Source organism: Zalophus californianus, chromosome 11, assembly GCF_009762305.2.
Source record: "Zalophus californianus isolate mZalCal1 chromosome 11, mZalCal1.pri.v2, whole genome shotgun sequence".
NCBI lineage: Eukaryota > Metazoa > Chordata > Mammalia > Carnivora > Otariidae > Zalophus > Zalophus californianus.
The window spans coordinates 5752591-5776533 of NC_045605.1; the positions used below are offsets into that span (position 1 = coordinate 5752591).

At 39.1% G+C, this 23943-nt stretch overlaps 1 protein-coding gene across 2 annotated transcripts in view; it reads right to left on the reverse strand.

Moving 5' to 3' along the window:
* Positions 1 to 23943, reverse strand: part of LOC113914425 (protein NPAT) — a 59010-nt gene that overhangs the window by 8816 nt on the left and 26251 nt on the right. For both annotated transcript variants that reach the window (XM_027579639.2, XM_027579641.2), the window contains exons 5-15: positions 23058 to 23098; positions 22007 to 22240; positions 21018 to 21099; positions 13146 to 13233; positions 12550 to 12641; positions 12381 to 12468; positions 8042 to 8138; positions 7286 to 7414; positions 3692 to 5362; positions 2107 to 2222; positions 1923 to 2031 (exon numbers count right to left, since the gene is read on the reverse strand). In XM_027579639.2, the coding sequence (XP_027435440.2) occupies positions 1923 to 2031; positions 2107 to 2222; positions 3692 to 5362; positions 7286 to 7414; positions 8042 to 8138; positions 12381 to 12468; positions 12550 to 12641; positions 13146 to 13233; positions 21018 to 21099; positions 22007 to 22240; positions 23058 to 23098 (2747 nt within the window). The remainder of the gene's footprint in view (positions 1 to 1922; positions 2032 to 2106; positions 2223 to 3691; positions 5363 to 7285; positions 7415 to 8041; positions 8139 to 12380; positions 12469 to 12549; positions 12642 to 13145; positions 13234 to 21017; positions 21100 to 22006; positions 22241 to 23057; positions 23099 to 23943) is intronic.

Genomic DNA, 23943 nt, shown 5'->3' on the forward strand with positions numbered 1-23943 from the left:
AATAGACTTGTGCTCTGGAAAGTCACTCTGGCAGTAGTCGAGAAGGTGGGCTAGAGAAGAAAGGAAACTGCCATCCGAAATTCTCCTCAGGTGGCTGTCAACAGTCCAGGAAAGAGATGATGGAGACAGTGATGGGCGTTCACAGAGACATGAAGGGTCAAGGAGGACTGCGTGGTGACATTAACCAGGGGGAGAAAAGCAGGCAGAAGGTCCCTGTGGAGCAAGAAGGGAGCCTGAGACACAGAGTCTGAAGGTCTGGAGTCAGGTAGTCCCCAAGGCAGGAGTGCAGTAATTTAGTGGTGGGTCCAGAAACCACCAACAGTGTCAACTGCCAGAGGGAAGTAAGGTCAGGATGGAAAACATCCAGAGGCACTGATGATCTCAGTTTAAACAGTTTTAGTGGAAACATGAGAAAAGACAATAATGTGGATGAAGAAAGCATGGGAGACAGGAGAAGTTGGGGATGAAGGGTTGGCAGGTGAGACAAACCCAAGGAGCTTTACAGCCAGAGAGGGAAGAAGGATCCAAATAAGAAAAATACAGGACATACAGAAGACAGAAGATGCGGTAGACAGCATCAGCTGTAGAAAGGACAAGAGCATTATTCCTGTAAGAAAGAGAGGAACGAGAGGAAGTAGACCAGGTACACACCGAACGGGAGGGAGGTGGGAGAACGGAGCTACTGCTTACTGACCGGCTGGGAGAGAAGACCGCTGGCCTAGAGCGAGAAGGGTGGGGGCTGGGTAGGCGGGAGAAGAGCTGGAGGAGTTTGGAAGAGCCTGAAAGGGGATGGGGAAGAGAGGTAGGAAGACATTTGAAGTGGCTGCTAAGTGGCAGTGAGGGTGAGACATTTTTCAAGCGGTCGTGAACGGCCCCACTTCTAAAGCAATGCTGACAAGCCCAGGTACAAAGGCAGAGAGGGATGTTTGGACCGATCCAGGGCCGGAAGGCAGGGGGATGGTAGACGAACGTGCACTTGGAAGAGTGGCTGAGGTGCTGGACTGTGGGTCTAGCCTGGATGGGGAAGGAAGGGAACCCAGGAAGGAAACAGAGCTTCAGGGAAAAGTGAGGATTTGAGGAAGGGGAGCCCTTGCTGGCTGAAGAGCGTCACTGTACGGGAACGAGAGGATCCTGGGACAGGTCACTGGCTTTTAAAAACTGCACAGGGAAGTGCGAAGGGGAATGTTAAAGGTGAAGCAGTGGGAGAGATTAGCTGCCATGGAGATCAAGACTTAGAAATGGAAGGTGTCCGAGAATTCGGAGGGCGAGGATGGTGGGCAGGCTGACGACGGGGGCATTGTCATCCACGAAGATGGAGGAGTTGGAGGCAAAGTCTGATGAAACCCCTCAGTGAAGACCTGGTGTTATTTTGTAAATAGAGTCTTTTGTTGAACAGAAACCTTTAATTTTGGAGCAGTCATGCTATCAGCTTTTTCCACTGATAACTGTGTTTTTTGCATTTTTATATAGCAATCCCTTTATCCCTTTGTCTCTAAGATATTCTCTTACATTTCTTTCACTGCCTACCTGTATTGCTTTACACTTTCAGGTCTTTAATCATCGTAGATGATTTGTGTATGGTTTGAGGAAGGGATCTATTTTTTTCCTATAGCATATATAATAGCCAAAAAATTTACTGAACGATCCTTCCTGTCCTCAGTGACTTCTGATGCTATATCCATCACATACAAGTTCTCATAAGTACATGGTCTCTTTCTGAACTCTATTTTGCTCCATTTGCCTTTTAGTTTAGATAACTAAAAACAAAACAAAACAAACAAACAAAAAAAAACAACTTTAAGCAAAGACTGGAAATCACCTGTTAGGAATGAAATAGGTATTCGGAAACAAATACTGTGGTGCTGCTGTAAACAAATGAGCATACAGACATAAAAGTGACATTAATGAACATAAAAATGTACCTGTACCAGGCTTGTTTCTTAGTCCCTGAGTCTTCTGAGATTTTGGAGGGATGGGAATTTGAGGGATACTTCTATTGCATACAGGTGCTGCCAAAGGCATATGAAGGAGCTAGAAGAGAAGCGGCCATGAATGATTCTCGGTTTGAAAAGCATCGCTGCGCCATTTTCAGTTCAGAAATCTTACCTGCTGAGGAGGAGCAGAAAAGGTATTTCCATTCTGTCCAACCACAGACACAGGGATCATTCCCACCATTCCTTGGAGCACAGGTTGGACGGGAGAAGCAATTATGATGGCAGATCCTTAAAAAGAAATTCTCAGTAAGATTCTCTCTCAAACCAAAGACTCCAAGTAACATTTAAATTTTCTAAAATTGTAATCTTTTTACCTTAGAGTCTACTCTTTTTTTGTTGAAGATTTTATTTGAGAGCAAACAAAAGCGAGAGAGATCACAGAGGGAGAGGGAGAAGCAGACTCGTAGAGTGGAGAGTCTGATGTGGGACTTGATCCCAGGACCCTGAGCTGAAAGCAGACACTTAACCGACTGAGCCACCCAGGGCCCCTAGAATCTTCTGTCCTTAAAAAACTTTAGGAACAAGAGCAAGGCTAACAAATTAAGAAAAAATTAATCTGAATATTCAAAAGTAATCTAATTGCATTTGGTCAAGGTAAATATTCTAAGCATTAGACTTCACAGCCAGGAGATCACATTACAGTTATATGTTGATTCTTCTAGATTATAATAATGAAACTGATTAGAAACATGATGGTGAAGGTTTCAAATTTGAATCATACCACAAAATTAGGGTCTCAGCTGAATGTTAACGGCCCAAGACCTGCTCAGAACGCCAACCTATCACCTTAGTGGTACTGGTCAGAAAGGGTCCAGAGAAATGTACCAACAGTCAAAACTATGAGGGGAAATGACAATGCTTATATGGTCCTTAGAAGTCAACACTATAGTCTGTGGCTGTCCTATTTTATCCCTAAATCAAGCTTTTCCTTATATTCACTAACTGCTCTTGTCAGGTGGAGCTCACTTTCACGAACACCCACTTCAGTCTCTCAAATACCCACCTACACTCGACAACTCCCTCCCTTTACTCAAACCACGACTTCATTTCTCTGAGTTTCCACTGAAGTCCCAGTCTTTAGTCATTCTGACCCCTCTTTTATTTTTTAAAGATTTTATTTATTTATTTGACAGAGAGAGACACAGCGAGAGAGGAAACACAAGCAGGGCGAGTGGGAGAGGGAGAAGCAGGCCTCCTGCGGAGCAGGGAGCCCGATGCAGGGCTTGATCCCAGGACCTTGGGATCATGACCTGAGCCGAAGGCAGACGCTTAGCAACTGAGCCACCCAGGCACCCCCTGACCCCTCTTTTAAAAGAGGTTATTTTAAACATTTCAAACAGATCCATCAGGCTACTAGTTAATTGTGTGTATTTATTCAGATTTTATTATATGCCTATAATATTAAAAAAAAGGGGAAAGGAGCTTGGGAAGCAACACGTAAGGAAAGGCAGATGAATGTATCCTCAGCTCCATCTTCAAGGATCACTGAAACCAATGAATTTCATAACTTATAGCAGATTTAAAACAAGGTATGGGTGAATTCATCAGGGAGAGAAAAGAGGGGGCATAATCACAAATTTCAGTCTTTTCTCACACTGTCTAGCCACGATTTCATTCCTCCTAGTCAATAAATGCACACACAAGAGAAATTAGGTCCCATTCCAGAGAAATGAACCTCATTGTGTTTTTAAAGTTACCTTGTGAAAAGCTGGGTGACACAGTGTGGTTGACGGCGAACACACTGTTTGACCTCGGGGGTGTCTGTAACTGGGGCAGGGGTGGTGGAGCGGTCACGGGGGCAGAATTTCCAGGCAACACCACCACATTAGACTGACTTCCAGTTGTTCCTAGGGCTGTTGGATCTGTCACACAGGTAGCTATGAGAATGTTATTTGAATTGCCAAAAGTCGTGCTCGTAGCCGGCATCAACTGTATGTACCCCCCATCCTTGGAGACACACGGTGTGACGGTGGATGAGAAAGCACCGCTGCCTTCATTCTGAGCGCCGTTTCCGGGAGAGTCCTCAGGTTTGAGGGCCAGAAGGCTTTGTTCCCCTGGCGTGGAATCCCCTAGTCTGTCAGCAGATGTGACAGCACCTGCAGTCTCTTCTGAAGACAGGCATTTAACTAACTCTGCATCTTTGGCAGGAGACTTGGCAGGAGAGGACAGTATTATAGTCGGCAAGTTTTCCCCACTGATACTGGAAACAGCACTGTTCAGTTCAGTATCTGAGGAAACAAATGGATCGTCACTAATGATAATTTTGAGAGAGACAATATTTGATGCATCTATGTCTGTTGAATTGTCCACTGCAGGTTTTTCACTAGTCTTTTCGGACTCAGGGGGAGAATCTCCCACCGAAGAACACACAGATTCTGAAGGAAGAGACTGCTTCTCTTCCAGAGGATGACCTTCTGGAGCCATCAGTGCAACCTCCCCACAGTTACCAGCTTCACCTAAAGTGAGAAAAATACTATCTCCATCTTCTTTTAAAGACGCAGGCTCTTGTGAATCGACAGCGACTTTCTCAGACTTGGAGGGCTGACTTTCATGTTTTTCCAAATGACTTAACTCAGGTGCTGATGAATCCTCAGATGGTTGTTTAACTGAAGACACCGAATCTTCAAGACGAATGTCTACCTGTTCGGATACATTTAAACCTGAACTTTCAACTGACAGAGGTAGTATTTTATTTGGAAGTGAAGAATTATCTTGGCAGTCTGCACGTTGTGAGGCAACTGGCAATACACCGTGAACCTCAGTTTTATTCTGGTGCATTTCTCTAGGGTCTGACTTAGAACCAGGGAGAGTAGTAGTTTTAAGTCTTGCTGTGTTGTTAGAGCTTTCACAAAATTGACTTGTTTTAGATGTCTTTCCAGTTAATGGAATAGTTTGGGATAAAAGCTGAGAACTCTTCCCAGAGAGAATTAAGTTTTCACCATTAGTTTCACCACCAAGGGAAACAAACGACGTCACTGGTAGAGCGGCCGGATCAGGCTGCAAGGGAGGCTCCCGCGGTGTGCTGGACAGTAGAGGAGTCTTTCCAACCTCCAGCGTCATGGCGGTGTCAGTGGGCATCTGATGGGCGTACAATTCAGCACAACGCTGATTACATTCAGCATCAGCATTTACTCTTTGGTTAAAGTCATTCAAATGAGGCACAGACTCAAAGGTAATATCAAGGGTACACTTCTGTCCATTAGGTACAACTGTTTTAAATGCCTTTTTCTGGATGCTAGAGCCTATCTGAGGAAAGTGTTCCTGGGCTTCCTGTCCAAGCTCCTCATGGTTGCTGCTATTCTTCAAAGCATTTGAGGTGTCTTCATTTTGATAGGATGCACAAAATGGGGGCTGCCCAGATTGATCATCTGCAAAATACAAGGATGGTAGAACAGTGAATATGTATTCCTTTCTGAGGGAGTCACGTTCACTGTTTTGCCTCCTTGGAAGCAACTCATCTTTGATATACTGGTTAGCAGAAGTCTGAAAAGCCGTATCTCACGTTTTCCGAGTATCAAAAAACTTACAGGTACTTTTAAAAAAATAACTGATGCCTTTTTAACCGAGGGCCAAACTGTTTTTCAAACCTCTTAGAAAACAAGTGACGCAAAGAAGGAAAAAGTACATAGGTGTAAGAACATCTAATGTTTATCAGTACGTAAAAAAACTGGCCCTACATGTGTCGTGTTTTTCAAAATAGCTGACTTTTCAACTTGTACCATTTCTATTGGCCTTACTTTTTCGGATATATTCTTCAAGGTGAAATGGGCCAAGTACATTTTATATGATCAACATTTGATGTTATCATGTCCTGTTTGGAATCTTCAACACACACTTATTAAAGATCATCAACCACATGATTACGGCTGGGATAAAAGACGAATGACCTAGTCTCTGCCCTTGGGGAGATCAGCCTATTAAGGAAAGCAGACATAGAGAGAGATGATAAAACACGTAAAAATTGTAATAGCATAGGAGCAAAAGGCAAGTCTTTGTGCCTAACGGACGTGACAAAGTGTTAAAAGGGAGCTATTATAAGAGGAGATCTGAACAGAAGAAATGTGATTTGCTGGGATAAGGAGGACGTTTCAAGAAATAACAGCAAAATGACCAACTGAGTCACAGAGCACTCAGTGTGGGACAGAACGGTAGTGGTAACAAGATGAAAAACACAGGAAGGGTCTGGAAAACGTCTGTCACCTACGGTTCTGTTAATGGGACACTGGTAAGTCATCTCTGGTTAAGAGCACGTTTGGATCGTCCCGTGGGGAGATGGGCAGAAATTACATCCAGGCCACGTCAGCTTCAGTGAAGTGGCAAGACTCTGAGAGGAGATTTCGAGTTTCATTCTGTGCGCAGTAGAGCGCTTAAGTGAAGCCTAATTTTCCACACAAAATAACACTGTAATCCAGTCCAAGAAGAATTAGAGAATTGGGCTTCAGTGCAGGCAGAGGATTCAGAGTGGGAAAGGAGTCTGAGATATTCCCAAACTACTTTTTGGAAGACATGATGTGAAACTTGGAAGCCATCGGGTTTTTTTTTTTTTTTTGCAGTTGGAGGGGTAACAGCATTTAAGCAGACAGACAAAAAAAGATTATTTTGGCATAACTTGTTACTAACAGAACGGATAAAGGTGATACTAAAAAGGCACAAAGTTTAGCATGTGTGAGATGCAAGAGTAATGGTTGTATCTGAGAAAAACTGACCCACAGGTCAATTATGTGCCATATTGGTACTCCACTGCCACCTCACTGGTATGGGAGGCAGAAATAAAAAACTGACTTGGTAGACACATAGGACTATGACCTAAAGCCTTATAAGATCCATACTGCAAGATTTTCACTACAGTATATAATTTCCTTGAAATAAGTGAGATATGGATGCTGAGCAGTCGGCTGAACTTGCTTACCAGGCTGCTGAATGATTAATACCACATACTAACCTTACAAAGCAGGGATTTGAATTTATGCCACAAAAAAATTATGTTAAATGTTACTGTTTTTTGTCAAACTGGACCACACCATTAATACTAAATTGTGCATGTCAAGAATCTATTGCATCACAAAAGAATGAGTACTAAAAATTCACCTTTTATTCAAATTACTAAAAAGCTTGGGATTTTTTTTTCTTTAATGAAAAGAAAAAACTTAAAAAAAAAAAAACCAAAAAACACAACAAAACCTATGTGGCAATTTGAACAACTTCCAAATTAAACAGTATTGTCTGCCTTTGAAATTTTGAAACTGATATTAGGATTTAGATGGAAGATATTAACAAAACCAATTTCTTACCAGACTGTTCTGTTTCAAAAGAACCTTTAACTGCTAGATTAGTTCCATCTGCTAAGACTACACCGGTATTGGTTTCCAGATGCTGACTGGAAATGCCTTGTGACATATTTTTATTATTCTTTGATTTACCTGTTAAAAAGGGAACAGGGAAACAACTGGTTAAATTATCAAAATAAAAATAAGCATCAGTTAATACAACCTGATGGTGATTAAGCAAATGTTAGGCTTTATGTTAAAGTTACGGTCTTCTGGATGTTTTTAACATGTTGCCTCGTATATCATTGACAAAAACAAAGATTTTTCCAACAGACCGGTAGTTCTTAAACTTTAGTCTATATCAGAATCATCTGGAGAATCCAAGAATTTGCATTTTTAACATGTTCTCAGATAATGTTGTATGCTGGGGTGGAGACTACACTTTGAGAACTACTGCACAAGGTCATAAAATTGAGGGCAGTGGCCAACCTCTTGTATTCCGTATGATCCAACTGTGTTTAGTACAATGTATGTGCAGTAGTGATGTCAACATATTTGTGTTGACTGCCAATAATGCTCACAAAATATACAAAAGGTTCTCCATTTTTACAGCTCATGTTTAAGAAAAAAATAACTTCCACCCCTCCTTTCATAGCCATGTTTGCTTTGATGAAAATAGGACATTTTTTCAGATGCTCTGGGAATGTTGCTTCAGTCTGGTTAAATTGCCGAAGAAATGGAAACTTTTTTCTTCTAACTGCCTTGAAATGGTCTACTTACCATAGTCAAAGAGATCAAAGAGTGCCTGAAATGCTGGATCTGATTCTGTTTGTTCCAATATATCCTGTATAGCTTCCTCAGACATATGGATTTCACTCTGCAAAAAGAAGTGATCCTAACTGAATTAGTATATGGTTTAATAACAGCAAAATAATTAGAGGGCATATGATACTCTCATTTTTTATAAATAATTACTTCCCTCCATGAAAATTTCTTCTGATTCTAACACTAGGGTCATTTGAAACAAATAAAAACAACCACACCAGCAGGTAGAAGTGAATGTTCCCTAATTCTACTTCCTAGAGTTAACTGCTTTGGTGAATATATTCCCAAAATTAAAATAAAACGAACACAGGAACTATAGTTATGTGTGTGTGTATACATCTTAAATGAAGTCACACTATGTTTTTTTCAACTTGACATCCAGCACTAAGTTTACGTTGTGCGGCATAATGCCTTGACCTACATATGCTGTGAAATGATGATCACAGTAAGTTTAGTTAACATCCATCATCTCAAGCAGATACAAAAATAAGAAAAATTTTTTTCCTTGTGAGAACTCTTAGGACCTACTTAACAATTTTCCAAATATACAACACAGCAGTGTTAACTAGTCATCATGTTGTACATTAAAGCCCAATACTTATTTATCTTTTATCTAGAAGTTTGTATTTTTGACCACCTTCTTCCAATCCGCCCCCCCCCCCACCTCAACCCCCAACCAATGCCCTGTCTTTAGTAACCACAAGTCTGATCTATTTTCCTATTAGTTTGGGAGACTTCTATATAAATCTTGCCCCTTTTATCTCTCTGCTTTGGTCTCAATATTAAATGCTTTCTTCAAATGTTGTACAATCCTTGCTTGTCTGTTCACATTTATCCTTTTGTAAGATTTTATTTGTCAGAGAGACTAGGGCCTTCATTTACTCTTATTCTAATAGAGAATTAAAATTCTCAATTTTAGTTATTTATAAATCATCCCACAATGTCATATTCTTCAAGATTAGTAAGGCATACATTTGAATCCCATGAGAGAGGAAATTCACATGGAACAAGAGTTAAAGTGGAACTTCCATGAACTGATAAAAACTTGGGACTTTTTAAAATGCTTATAAAATGAAAAGAAAAACTCGTTTGAAATTAAAGAGCCAGTTCACTTTAATTATAAAGATGTACAGAGAACATCAACAATTCTCGATGAAATATGATTTGGGAGGAGTCCAGGAGCTTGAACAAGTGTTTCTATACCCAGGAACTTGAAAATACAGTAATGTAAATAATGTCGAGAACACAATATAATCGAATTATGAAACGCTGGATAGTCTTATAAAAATTGTTGACGAAATGCACTTTTCTAGTAAGTCATTTTATTCTCAACTGTAAATATTACAATCAAAAGAACCTCGAAATGAATGTTCCAAACGTAACTGCAAATCGACCTTCTAATATTTTTAGAACTCAAGGTATAATTTACACACACTAAAACGCACAGAACTTAAGTCCACAGTTCAGTGAGCTTTGACAATTTTAAGGACTGTGTAACCACCACTCCAGTAAAAAGTGTGAAACGGGGCACCTGGCTGTCTCAGTTGGTGGAAGTCTGCAACTCTTGATCTCAGGGTTGTGAATTTGAGCCTCTTGTTGGGTGTAGAGGTTACTTAAAAATAAAATCTTTTAAAAAAAAAAAGGTAAAACATTTCCACCGCCCAAGAAAATCACACATCTGTACACACCATTCCCTTTTCTAGAGCATTCCTCCTTTGGCAAATTACTACCCTCACCCTCGAAAAATTTCTGATTTCTATCAGCATGAATTTGTGTTGCCTGTTTTAGAACTTCATACAAACGGAAGCACACTATATACATACATTCTTTTAGTCTATCTTCTTTGATCAACGTATGTTTGAGATTCATCCAAGTATGTTATGTGTATCAGTAGCTCAGTCCTTTTTATTCTTCACCAGTATTCTATGACTGCCAAATTTGTTTATTCCTTTTTTGTCGATGGACATCTGGTTTTACTGTTTGTCAAAGCTGTTACAAATATTCTGGTAGAAGTCTTTTTGTAAACATATGTGAACATATTTATTTCTTTTGGGTAAAAACCTACTAACTGCCAGATCATAAGGAAAGTTACAGGTGTATACATAACTTTGTTAACTATCAGTTTTCTGAACAGGTTATACTATTTTATAACTTCTCATCAGTTTTTCAGAGTTCCAGTTGTTTCACATCCTTGTGAACATCTGGTATTGTCAGATCTTTAACTTTCAGCCATTGTAGTGAATGTGAAACGGTATCTCATTGTATTCTTAACTTTCAATTCCCGAATAACAAATAATCATGGCCTCAGTGGCCATTCCTCTATCTTCTTTTGTCTGGTCCAATCTTTCACCCCTTTCTTAAAATGGGTGGTTTATCTTTTTATTATTGATTATGGAAGCTCTTTCTATATTTCAGATAAAAATATTTTGACAGATGCATGTGTTATGAGTATTTTCTCCAAGTTGGTGGTTTGACTTTTAATTTTTTGTTAATGATGATTTTAATAAGCAGGTATTTTAAGTTTTACGGAAGCTTTTTTTTTTTTAAACAGTGATTTGTATAGCCTAAGAAATCTTGCCTTCTCCAAGGTCACAAAGACTTGTAAGTATTTTTAATACTTCACCTATTTATACAACTGGCTAATTACTTCTCAGTGAATCTGATGTTTCTACTACTCAGTTGGGCAATCTGTCTTGCTGTTCTTTTAAAAAGTTATTTAAATCTGAATTTAACTTTTCCCAAATATACAGTATTACAAAGCAAGAGCAGAGGGTTGTGTCTTATAACGTCTCACAATATTAACACAGTGCCTTGATTATGGGAAGTATCTGATGTCTGTGGAGAAAATATAAACAAGCAATTGAAGACTATAAAAATTTAGAATAGGGTGTATTCATCTGTTAAACATTAAGACAGGAGAAGTTTTTAAAAAGAAGTACTAGTAGATAATTTAAAGTTGCTTTTAAAAGTTCGTCATATTTTGTTAAATTTACTGAACTTCACTACAGGAAAATGTAGCAAATTGTTTTTTTAAAGTATTCTGAAGGAAAGACCAAAAAAATAAAAATAAAAAAATTCAGTGGTTTTTACCTAGAATTCACCTGAAAGCAAACCTGCTATAATGAATTCGTTTGGTGGGCATGACAACAAGAATGGATTACACCATCCAAGAGTCCAAGTCAAAGGATGAGTTACCAACACAATCTCAGCTCCTGAGGAAGGATATGTGCACATGAACAAATCTTTTTTTTTTTTTTTAAAAACACATGAATAAATATTAAAGATAAATTGTTAAAGTCTTCCTTTACCAGCTGATGTTCTTCCATCTTCACCATCACTAAATAGCAACAGTAACTATAGTCCCATCTTCCTTCTCTTGGCAGTAAACTTCAGACAATTTATTCATTTAGTTAGTAACCTTTCTTTTTTAAAGTGTCTTGTTCATTTTACTTGGATTCATTATATACCTTTAACATAATTTCATTGTTTCCTTACATTTTTATGCAGTGTGTAGCAATGCAATATATACATGTTGTATGGTATTGTTGCTACAGCTGCGACACAAACATACACAAACATACACAAACATACCCGCTTAGGAACCTTTAAGTATTAAATACTTAGATACCCACTGCTGACTGCTGTATGGCTACAGTGTTGTACTGATACATGGAAGAATTAGAGATATTAAATGGGTTAGAGATGTCTTACTACTTTTACCATTTAAACAATACAATTTACACATTATTTGAAAATTCACGAATTCATTTTCAAGAACAGGTTACATTTATGTTTGGAAAATGAAGGAAATCTCTAACTAAAATTATTATCTTAAATAATTTTATACATCTGTTGGCAATGGTTTTGTTTTTTTTTTTTTGGTCAAGATTTTATTTTATTTAGGGCGCCTGGGTGGCTCAGTTGGTTAAACGACTGCCTTCGGCTCAGGTCATGATCCTGGAGTCCCGGGATCGAGTCCCACATCGGGCTTCCTGCTCAGCAGGGAGTCTGCTTCTCCCTCTGACCCTCTTCCCTCTCGTGCTTTCTATCTCTCATTCTCTCTCTCTCAAATAAATAAATAAAATCTTTAAAAAAAAAAAAAAAAGATTTTATTTTATTTAAGTAATCTCTGTACCTAACATGAAGCTCAAACTTACAACCCCAAGATCAAGAGTCACATGCTGTACTGACTGAGCCAGAAGGCACTTCTTGGCAATGGTTTTGAAGTGAAAACAAAATACCATCAGTTTTAACTATGAGTATATGCACTACAAACACACACCCTAACCTATACCTGAAGTCCCAGGAGTTCATCAATTGAAGTCTCCGGTTCCGTAGGATTGCTCTCTGTTTGCTTAGGTATTTGTGCAATATTGTTGTCGCTGTAATACAGTAAGAAACATTGTTACCATAGCTCTCAATTAGGTGAAAACAATTAGGCATCATCAACACACATAGCTTACCTAGTCAAAAATTTATTAATGTTTTCTGCAAGCTTTTCTTGAAGAGATTTGTTACTTAATATTTTTTCTCGTGCATTTTCAATAACCATTTGCTGGAAAAGAAAATTAATATTAGTAAAGAATAGGGTAGAGCTTCTAGTTAACGGGAGCTAGCTAGTTTTAATAAATCTAGGTGGAAACTCAGAAGTTACCGTGGCTCCGTTTGTATAAATACTTGAATACTACACAAGTGTTACCACAGATCCTTCACCAACTCTTTCTTCACTGATTACAAAACAGTTCCAAACTCTAAATTTTCATACAAGGTTTTTAATAATCTGACTCTAGTAAAATGCCCGATTATGTTGCATAATCCAGCACCCACAATGTATTTATTGTTCCCTGAACAGCACTGCTTCTTACTTGGTGCACTTGCACACGCTATCTATTCTAAATGGACTGTCTCCTACTCATACATTTTACTCTCTATCCCAAGGAAATTACCCTGCAGTTTTATAGAAATACTGTAACACACACACACACACACACACACGTAAATATCACTATTTTAAAACTCAGGAATATCTCAAACTGCAAAGCTTGGTAAGGTCACTTACTTTTTCTACTGCAAATGCATTTGGATCCTGGAAATTCCGTATTGTTGAATGAGGCCCAGACAAAGTGTTACTTTTCCTTTGAGATTCACTGAAACACATTTTAAAGCTTGTCTTTTAACTAGTATGAAAAACAGATTCGATGATAATTACATATAGAGATATAAATCTTAAGGTCATGGAAGAACAGGTATTTTCCCTCTCTGTGGTAGCAACAAAGGGCAAGAGTAGAAAACCATTACTACACCGCATTAGTAAGAAATGACTCTGAGATCCAGCTTTACCAATTACTATGTGGTCTGTAGCAAGTTAAGTTCCATTTGTTTTATTTTTAAGATTTATTTATTTGACAGAGAGAGAGAGATTGCGCACGCGTGTGTAAGGACAAGCAGGGGGAACGGCAGGCAGAGGGAGAAGCTGGCTCCCTGCTCCCAGTTCTATGTGACCTACTTTATAATGGGGTAAGATCAACTGCATTATTGGGTTTATGAAAGAACCGAATAAGATGAAGTACGTGTAAAAACTATTTTTTTTTTTTTTTGAGACCGTGCACACAAGCTGGGGTGTGGGGAGAGGGTCAAGAGAGGAGAGAATCTTTTTCTTCTTTTTGCAGTTTATTATAATTCTTAATATCTTTTTTGGCAACTTTTTAAAATTTAAATTTTATTACCATATAGTATATTGTTAGTTCCAGAGGTAGAGTTCAGTGATTCCTCAGTCTTACAGAACACCCAGTGCTCATCACATCTCGTGCCCTCCTTCACGCCCATCACACAGTTACCCCATCCCCGCCTCCCACCTCCCCTCCAGCAACCTCAGTTTGTTTCCTAGGACTAAGAGTCTCTTACGATTTGTCTCTGTCTCTGATTTTGACTTATTTTTCCCTCCCTTCCCCTACAGATCCTGTTTTGTTTCTTAAATTCCACATAAAAGTGAGATCTTATGAAAATTGTCTTTCTCTAGTTGACTTATTTCACTCAGCTGAGAGAATCTTAAGCAGGCTCCACACCCAGCATTGAGCCCAACATGGGGCTCGACATCATGACCCTGAGATCACTACCGGAGCTGAAATCAAGAGTCAGACACTTAATCGACTAAGCCACTCAGGTGCCCCTGTGTAGAGACTTTATGAAAAGGCCAAGATTTCTATAAATGTTAGATACTGTCATAGTTGTTTTATTATTAAAACAATAAAGGAGGCTGAGGTCAGCCTTGAATGAGAGACTACCAACAGTAAAAACTAACAAAAATATCCATGGCATGGCCGTTAAGAAATCAGAAGAAGCATTTAAAAACTATTATCTCTCTTTTCTGAAATATCCTTCAAACAAAGACACACAGATTAAGGCAGAAAGAACTTTGGTCTCAAAGACTCCCTGAAAAAATTTCTGACTTTAAGACTTGAAATATGTGTTCGTGGACATGCTACTATTATTCCTATTTATTTAAAAAATTGATTGATTTTATTTATTCATTTGAGAGACAGAGAGAGCACAAGCAGGGGGAGTGGGAAAGGGAGAAGGCTCCCCAGTGAGCTGGGAGCCTGACATGGGGCTCGATCCTAGGACCTCAAGATCATGACCTGAGCCGAAGGCAGACACTCAACCACCTGAGCCATCCAGGCGCCCTAAAAAACACACTTATTTAAAAAAACCTGAGATACCACCAATATTTTTAAATTTAATTTTATTATGTTGTTAGTCCCCACACAGCACATCATTACTTTTTGATGTAGTGTTCCATGATTCACTGTTTTCGAATAACACCCAGTGCTCCATACAATACGTGCCCTCCTTAAATACTCATCACTGGGCTAACCCATCCGCCCACCCTCCTCCCCTCTGAAACCCTCAGTTTGTTTCTCGGAGTCCACAGTCTCTCATGGTCTGTCTCCCCCCTCTGATTCCCCCCTCTTCACTATTCCCTTTCTTCTCCTATGGTATTCTTTATGTTCCACAAATAAGTGAAACCATGATAATTGACTTTCTCTGCTTGACTTATTTCACTTAGCATAAATCTCCAGTCCCATCCATGTCGATGTAAAAGTTGGGTATTCATCCTTTCTGACGGCTGAGCAATATTCCCTTGTGTATATGGACCACGTCTTCTTTATCCATTCATGCGTTGAAGGGCATCTCGGCTCTTTCCACAGTTTGGCTATTGCAGACACTGCTGCTATGAACACTGGGGTGCATATGGCCCTTCTTTTCACTACAACTGTGTCTTTGGGGTAAATACCCAGTAGTGCAATTGCTGAGTCATAGGGTAGCTCTATTTTTAATTTCTTGAGGCACCTCCACACCGTTTTCCAAAGTGGCTGCACCAGCTTGCATTCCCACCAACAGTATAAGAGGTTCCCCTTTCTCCACATTTGTTTCTTGCCTTGTCAATTTTTGCCATTCTAACTGGTGTAAGGTGGTATCTCAATGTGGTTTTGATTTGAATTTCCCTGATGGCTAATGATGTTGAACATTTGTCTGTTAGCCACTTGTATGTCTTCTTTGGAGAAGTGTCTGTTCATGTCTTCTGGCCATTTTTTGACTGACTTGTGTTTTTGGGTGTTGAGTTTGAGAAGTTCTTTACAGATCTTGGATATCAGCTCTTTGTAGTGTCATATGCAAATATCTTCTCCCATTTTGTGGGTTGCCTGTTTTGTTGACTGCTTCCTTTGCTGTGCAGAAGCTTTTTGTCTTGATGAAGTCCTAAAAGTTCATTTTTGCTTTTGTTTGCCTTTGGAGATGTATCTTGAAAGAAGCTGCTGTGGCCGATGTTCAAGAGGTTACTGCCTATGTTCTCCTCTAGGATTTTGATGGATTCCTGTCTCACATTGAAGTCTTTCATCCATTCTGAGCTTATCTTTGTGTAGGGTGTTAAGAGAATGGTCAGGTTTCATTCCTCTGTATACAGTTGTCCAATTTTCCCAGCACCATTCATTGAAGAGACTGTCTTTTTTCCATTGCATATTTTTTCCTGCTTTGTCGAAGATTATTTGACCATAGAGTTGAGGGTCCATATCTGGGCTCTCTATTCTGTTCCATTGGTCTATATGTCTGTTTTTGTGCCAGTACCATGCTGTCTCGGTGATCACTGCTTTGTAATATAGCGTGAAATCCGGCAACGTGATGCCCCCAGCTTTTTCTTTTTCAACATTTCCTTGGCGATTCAATTTCCATATTCCATACAAATTTTAGGATTGTTTGTTCCAGCACTTTGAACAATGTCATTGGAATTTTGATCGGGATGGCATTGAAGGTATAGATTGCTCTGGGCAGCATAGACATTTTAACAATGTTTATTCTTCCCATCCATGAGCATGGAATGTTTTTCCATCTTTTTGTGTCTTCAAATTCTTTCATGAGTGTTCTGTAGTTCCTAGAGTATAGATCCTTTACCTCTTTGGTTAGCTTTATTCCGAAGTATCTCATGGTTTTTGGTGCTATTGTAAATGGAATCATTTCTCTAATTTCTCTTTCCACAGTTGTATTGTTAATGTCTAAGAAAGCAACTGATTTCTGTGCACTGATTTTGTATCCTGCCACCTTACTGAATTGCCGTATGAGTTCTAGTAATTTGGGGGTGGAGTCTCTTGGGTTCTCCACATAATGTATCATGTCATCTGCGAAGAGAGAGAGTTTTGACTTCTTCTTTGCCAATTTGTATACCTTTTTTTTGTTGTCTGATTGCTGTTGCTAGGACTTCTAGTGCTATGTTGAACAACAGTGGTGAGAGTGGGCATCCTTGTTGTGTTCCTAATCTTAAGGGAAAGGCTCTCAGCTTTTCCCCATTGAAGATGATATTAGCTGTGGATTTTTCAAAGATGAATTTTATGAACTTGAGGAATGTTCCCTCTATTCCTATACTCTTAAAGAGTTTTAATCAGGAAAGGATGCTGTATTTTGTCAAATGCTTTTTTTCATCAATTGAGAGGACCACATGGTTCTTGTCTTATTAATGTGTTCTATCACATTGATTGATTTGTGAATGTTGAACCACCCTTGCATCCTGGGGATAAATCCCACTTGGTCGTGGTGGATGATCCTTTTAATGTATTGTTGGATCCTATTAGCTAGGATTTTGTTGAGAATTTTGGAATCCATATTCATCAGGGCTATCGGTCTGAAATTCTCCTTTTTGATGGGATCTTTGCCTGGTTTGGGGATTAAGGTAATGCTGGCCTCATAGAATGAGTCTGGAAGCTTTCCTTCTGTTTCTATTGTTTGGAACAGCTTCAGGAGAATAGGTGTTATTTCTTCTTTGCATGTTTGGTAGAATTCCCCAGGGAATCCATTAGGCCCTGGACTCTTGGTTTGGGAGGTTTTTGATCACTGCTTCAATCTTATTACTGGTTACTGGCCTATTTAGATTGTCAGTTTCTTCCGTTTCAGTCTTGGTAGTTTATAGGTTTCCAGGAAGGCATCCATTTCTTCCAGGTTGCTCAATTTATTGGCATATAGTTGTTGATAATAATTTCTAATAATTGTTTCTATTTCCTTGGTGCTAGTCGTGATCTCCCCCCTTTCATTCATAATTTTATTAATTTGGGTCCTTTCTCTTTTCTTTTAGATAAGTCTGGCCAGTGGTTTATCGATCTTACTAATTCTTTCAAAGAACCAGCTTCTAGTTTCATTGATCTGATCTACTATGTTTCTGGTTTCTAATTCATTGATCTCTGCTCTGATCTTAATTATTTCTCTTCTAATGTATGGCTTAGGCATCGTTTGTTGCTTTTTCTCCAGTTCTTTAAGGTGTAAAGTTAGTTGGTGAATTCGGGATTTTTCTATTTTTTTGAGTGAGGCTTGGATGGCTAAGTATTTCCCCCTCAGGACCGCCTTTGCAGTATCCCATAGGTTTTGAACTGATGTGTTTTTGTTCTCATTGGTTTCCATGAATTAAGTTCTTCTTTGATTTCCTGGTTGACCCAAACATTTTTAAAAAATTTTTTAATTAACATATAATGTATTATTTGTTTCAGGGGTATAGGTCTGTGATTCATCAGTCTTACACAATTCATAGTGCTCACCATAGTACATACCCTCCCCAACGACCCAAACATTCTTAAGCAGAGTGGTCTTTAGCTTCCAAGTGTTTGAATTTCTGCCAAATTTTTTCTTGTGACTGAGTTCCAGTTTTAATGCATTATGGTGTGAGAATATGCAGGGAACAATCTCAATCTTTTGGTATCGGCTGAGACCTGATTTGTGACCCAGTATGTGGTCTATTCTGGAGACAGTTCCATGTGCACTCAAGAAGAGGGAGTATTCTGTTGTCTTAGGGTGGAATGTTCTGTATATATCTATGAGGTCCATCTGGTCCAGTGTGTCATTCAAAGCTCGTTTCTTTGTTGATTTTCTGCTTAGATGATATGTCCATTGCTGAGAGTGGAGTATTGAGGTCTTCTACAATTAATGTACTATCAATACGACTCTTTACTTTGGTTAACAGTTGGCTTATTTAGTTGGCTGCTCCCATGTTGCGAGTGTAGATAGTTACAATTGTTAGATCTTCTGGTTGACTAGACCCTTTAAGAATGATAGGGTCCTTCTGTGTCTCTAACTACAGTCTTTAGCTTAAAATCTGATTTGTCTGATATTAGAATTACTACCCCAGCTTTCTTTTGAGGTCTGTTGATATGGAAGATGGATCTCCATCCCTTCACTTTCAGTCTGGATGTATCTTTACATTGTAAATGAGTCTCTTGTAGACATCATATGGATGGGTCCTGTCTTTTTATTCAATCTGTAACCCTGTGCCATTCTATGGGAGCATTTAGGCCATTAGCATCGAGGGTGATTATTGAAAGATATGAATATATTGTCATCATATTGCCTGTGAAGTCCTTGTTTCTATAGATTGTCTCTGTAAATTTCTGTTCTATATCACCCTTGGGGTCTTTCTGCTTTTATAGACCCCCTTTAATATTTCTTGCAGGGCCGGCTTAGTGGTCACATATTCTTTCAGTTTCTGCCAGTCTTGGAAGCTCTGCATCTCTCCATCCATTCTAAATGACAGCCTTGCTGGATAAAGTATTCTTCACTGCATATTCTTCTCATTTAGTACCCTGAATATGTCTTGCCAGCACTTTCTGGCTTGCCCAGTCTCTGTGGATAGGTCTGACGTTATTCTGATGTTCCTCCCTCCGTTTGTAAGGAATCTCTTCCCCCTAACTGCCCTTAAGATGGTTTCCTTGGTTCTAAGATTTGCAAGTTTTACTATTACATGCCGGGGCATTGGTCTGTTTTCCTTGATCTTGGGAGGGGTCCTCTCTGCCTCTAGGACACGAATGTTTGTTTCATTCCCCAGATTAGGGAAGTCCTCAGCTACAATTTGCTCAGATATATCTTCTCGTCCTCTCTCTCTCTCCACCCCCTCAGGGATCCCAATAATTCTGACATTGGAACGTTTCATGGAGTCACTTATTTCTCTAATTCTGTTTCCATGGATTTTTAGCTGTTTTTCCCAGGCCTCCTCTTTTTCCTTCTTTTCTATCGATTTGTTTCTAGATCACTAATTCATTCTTCTGCCTCACTCACCTTAGCTGTTAGAGTACCTAGATTAGATTGGATCTCATTGATAGCATTTTTAAGTTCTGCCAGTTTAGCTTTCATTTCTGCCCTTAGAGACTCTATGTTGCCATTAATCGATTTCTCCATTGTAGCCATCATCTTCATAACTGTTACCGTGAAGTCCGTTTCCTACATCTTGATTATATCTGTATCCATCTGTGAATCTGTGGCAGAAGTCACAGTCTCTGAGTCTTTCCTATTTTGGGGGTTCCTCCTCCTAGTCATTCTGTTGAGGGGTGGTTGAAGGAATGTATAGAGTCCAAATTGTTGAGCACTACCCAAGCAAGATGCACCTGTTTTGTAGGGACCTTAGGGTTGTCAGCCTCTTGTTCTCCCAGCCTGTCTTCTGGGGGTGAGGCCTGCTGTGCTATTACTCAGGCAACACTGTTTGGGCAGAGTTGCCCTGCCTCCTGTGTGTGTGTGTGGGGGGGGGGAATGGCTCAGTGAAAACTGGTTTTTTGGGGCTTTTGTTCCCTGGTGGCTTTCCACGTCTCTTCTGAAGAGTTAGAGCAGAAGTGACCGCTTCCAACCCTCTGCCTCAGAACAGAGAGAGCAATCTGTTCTTCAGTGAGCTCTCCAGGCCACACTGTCTCCGTTTCTGTCTCTGGTGCTAAAAACTGCAGTGTCCTGGGTTTGCGCCCCTCCGCAGCGCTCCCAATCCTTGCCTCCAGGTTGGGGCACATCTCTGCCCTTTGTGCTTCTAAAACTGCCAGCTGCACCCAGTTCACACGTGCGGCCCTGCCACTTCACGTTTCAGTTCAGGGGGCTGCCCTAAAGTCTTTTCCCCACGACTACTGGTCTGTGAATCTGTGCCCTGTCCCTAGTGCAGGAGGCTTTCACCCACTGGTGGTGCAGGAACCCGACGGCTACCTCCCCCTTCCAGTTTATCTTCTGATATGTGCCCGTGGAATCACGGCTCCCCACTTCATACCTTGAAACCAACCGCCTGCAATATTGTTTGTAGAGATCCAGATCCATCTTCTTACATCTCAGGCTGATTTCGTGGGTATTCAGAGTGGTCTGGTAGATATCCAGCTCAATTCAGGGAACCGGTTGGAATAGTGTCCCCTACTCCTCCGCCATCTTTTGTCCTCTTGATACCACCAATTTTAAGACATATTTTTATGTACTACTACAGATTTAAAATGTAGTAATGTGAATGCGAGAAAAAAAGCATTTTAGAATGGGTATAATAGTAAATAGTCCCAGGAACCGAATCCATTCTTGTTATTTTATTCATAATGTAAACATGGTGGTGTAATTCTTTAATTTTAGTGGTTATTGGAAACTTGTCTGTTCCAAAAGCATTTACCTTTTGCGTCTAGCAGGAGACATTACTGTGGTCTGAGTTTTCTTTTCCTGGGGACCAGGAATGATATTTAAACCCTCTCCAGCTGTATATAAAAAAAACAAAGCATCATGTCAAGGACATGGAATAGTTTTCTAAGCTTGAATTAATGGCATAAGTAGCATTACATAATGATTATTATTTTATATTAAACTCAGCATACACTGAGTGCTTTACTATGTGCAAGGCACTGTAAAATACATTAAGATGAGTAATATATGACTTAAAGCTTTATAATACAGTAAGGCTTTATAAATACAGTACAGTCTGAACCAAAAATAACATGGCAGAACAGAGGAACTGTAAGTATAAACTAAGTGTACACTATAGTGTGTGTATACCGTTTTTTCTTTTCTTTTTTTTTTAATACTAAGTGTTTTTACCCAGTGGTGTAAACGAGCCTGGAGAGAAGATGGAAATGAGGGAGGATGTAACAGATGGTGATAAATTTTAGCTGCACACAAGAGAAAGAAGATTGGTCTAAGAAGTGAGACAGCTGACACCTGAATTTTTATTCCAACTCTGTTATTAACTAGTTTTTGCCCCTTACTATCATGCGTTTTCAATAGTTTCAAGTATACAAGATATACCAGATGGTCTCTAAGTTTATCCCTAGCTCTCAGATTCACAGAAATATGAAGGATTTGCAACATGCAGAAATGGAGGTGTACGGGAAGAACATTCCTCACTGTAGAACAGACTGGCATGAACAGAGATAAGGTAGTCAAATGTGTATTACTTTTAAAATCAAATATATAGAATAGAAATAATCCTAGATTAAAAGTTCTCATTAGTAATATGCTTACTTTAAGGCAAACCTACCCAAAGTGTATTCTACTTCCAGCCTCTTGTCTTTTTTTTTTTTGCTATGATTTTATAAAACAAATATAAAAGTGTAGCATATCATCTGTTTATACAATTACAAAATTTCAGAGAAGAAAATTTAAACTTACTGGCAGCAGTGTCTTGTGACTGTGAATGGTTGACCACTATAAAATTTGATCTCAAAGGAGCTGAAATCTGGCCAGCCAGCCGATTAACCTGTGTAGCTGTGGGAGGAGGAGGGGGAGTAGGAGTACACTGCCCTGAAAGATACGCTAAAGTCAGCAAGTCTGAACTGACGGGCGCTGCTTGAGCCGCAAGCCTTCTCTGTCGTTTGATTTCTGCAATGCCACTTCTTGTTCGGACTGAAACACATGAGCATTTAAAAGTTAACTGTTGGAGTACTCTGGCAATTTTAACAAGTCTACATGATACATGTCCTATTATTTAACATGTGAAATCTACAGATTAAAAAAGAGCCCTTGAAATATCAACTAAATTTATGTTGAAATTAGGTGGTAATTTCCTATGAAACAAACTGAAGTGAGTATAGCTGAACCTCGTACAGCACAGGGGTTAGGAGCACCGACCCTCTGTACGGATGAAAATCCAACTATAACTTAGGATTCCCCAACAACCTAACTAATACCTAATATTGACTAGAAGCTGTGCCAATAACCAATACTTAACTCATATTTTGTATGTTATACTGTATTCTTACAATAAAGCAACCTAGAGAAAACAAAAGGTTAAGAAAATCACAGGAAGTGAAAATACATTTACACTCCTGTACTGTATTTAGAAAAAAAATCTGTGAATAAGTGGACCCATACAGTTCAAAGCAGTGTGGTTCAGCACACACAACCTCCATAAATCTACGAGTATATTTCTTCTGTAATAATTCATACTGATAATACCTCTACAAATAAGAAACAAACCTTTAAGTGAGAATTAAAAAGATGTGAATACATCAGAGCCATTGAGAAAAAACAGGGAGTATTTCAAATGTTTATTTCTGTAATAAATGAAAATATTTCTTATTATGATAATAACTGTACTTAGAAGAGCAGTAGTTTAAACAAATTACTTAGCACAAATGTACTGTTAATGAAAATGTTCATCTGATAGTATGAGTATGAAGTAATTCTGAACATTATTTATAGTTTAAAGTTGAATACCAACCTCTCTGATTAGCAACAAAGCCCGGGGAACTTTGCATGCTCCTAACAAATAAAACAAAATAGTTAGACATGAAAAAATTTCTGCTGCCAAGATACATTCTAATTTAGTAACAGACCTGAAGTAAACTGAATTAAAGGGCAATAGATCTCTCTCAGACAAAAAAGACAAGCACATTTTTTTTGAGGGGGTGACCAAATCTTACTTGCTTTAGAAGAGTAGCAGGTAAGCACACTCACGCACATACGATTTTAATCATCAAGCTTCTATCCAGTGCAGTATGCATTAGAGAACTCTGACATCCCATCAAGAATTTGACATGACTTTAGGAAGTCTACATATTTAAGAAAGTTGTGTATAATTACCGTTACCACTAGAGATACCTTCCCAGAGAAATTCTGATTTTGCATAGGACTCCATAAATACTCCAGAATCCCAAAGTTAACTTCAAAGGACATCCTGATTTTATCAAATTTATGACTATAAAACTATTTTATCCAGCCTCTAACAAGAGAGAAAAGCAAAGATATAATTCACAATATAAGGTGATTCTCCTTTTATTATGGTTACCCAATCACGGATACTGCTATCTTTCTGGGAAATCTATTAAATAAGTCTCTACCAACAAGAGCAACAAAACTTACTAAACTGATTAAGCATTTTTTTTAAAAGATTATTTATTTGAGAGAGAAAGAGAGAGGGGGGGAAAGAGAGAGGGAGAGTGAGAGGGAGAAGCAGACTTCCCACTGAGCAGAGAGAGTCTGACGTGGGGCTTGATCCCAGGACCCTGAGATCATGACCTGAGCCAAAGGCAGATGCTTAACCAACTGAGTCACCCAGGCATCCCTGAATAAGCATTTTTAATAACACACAAACCAACCTGGAGAAT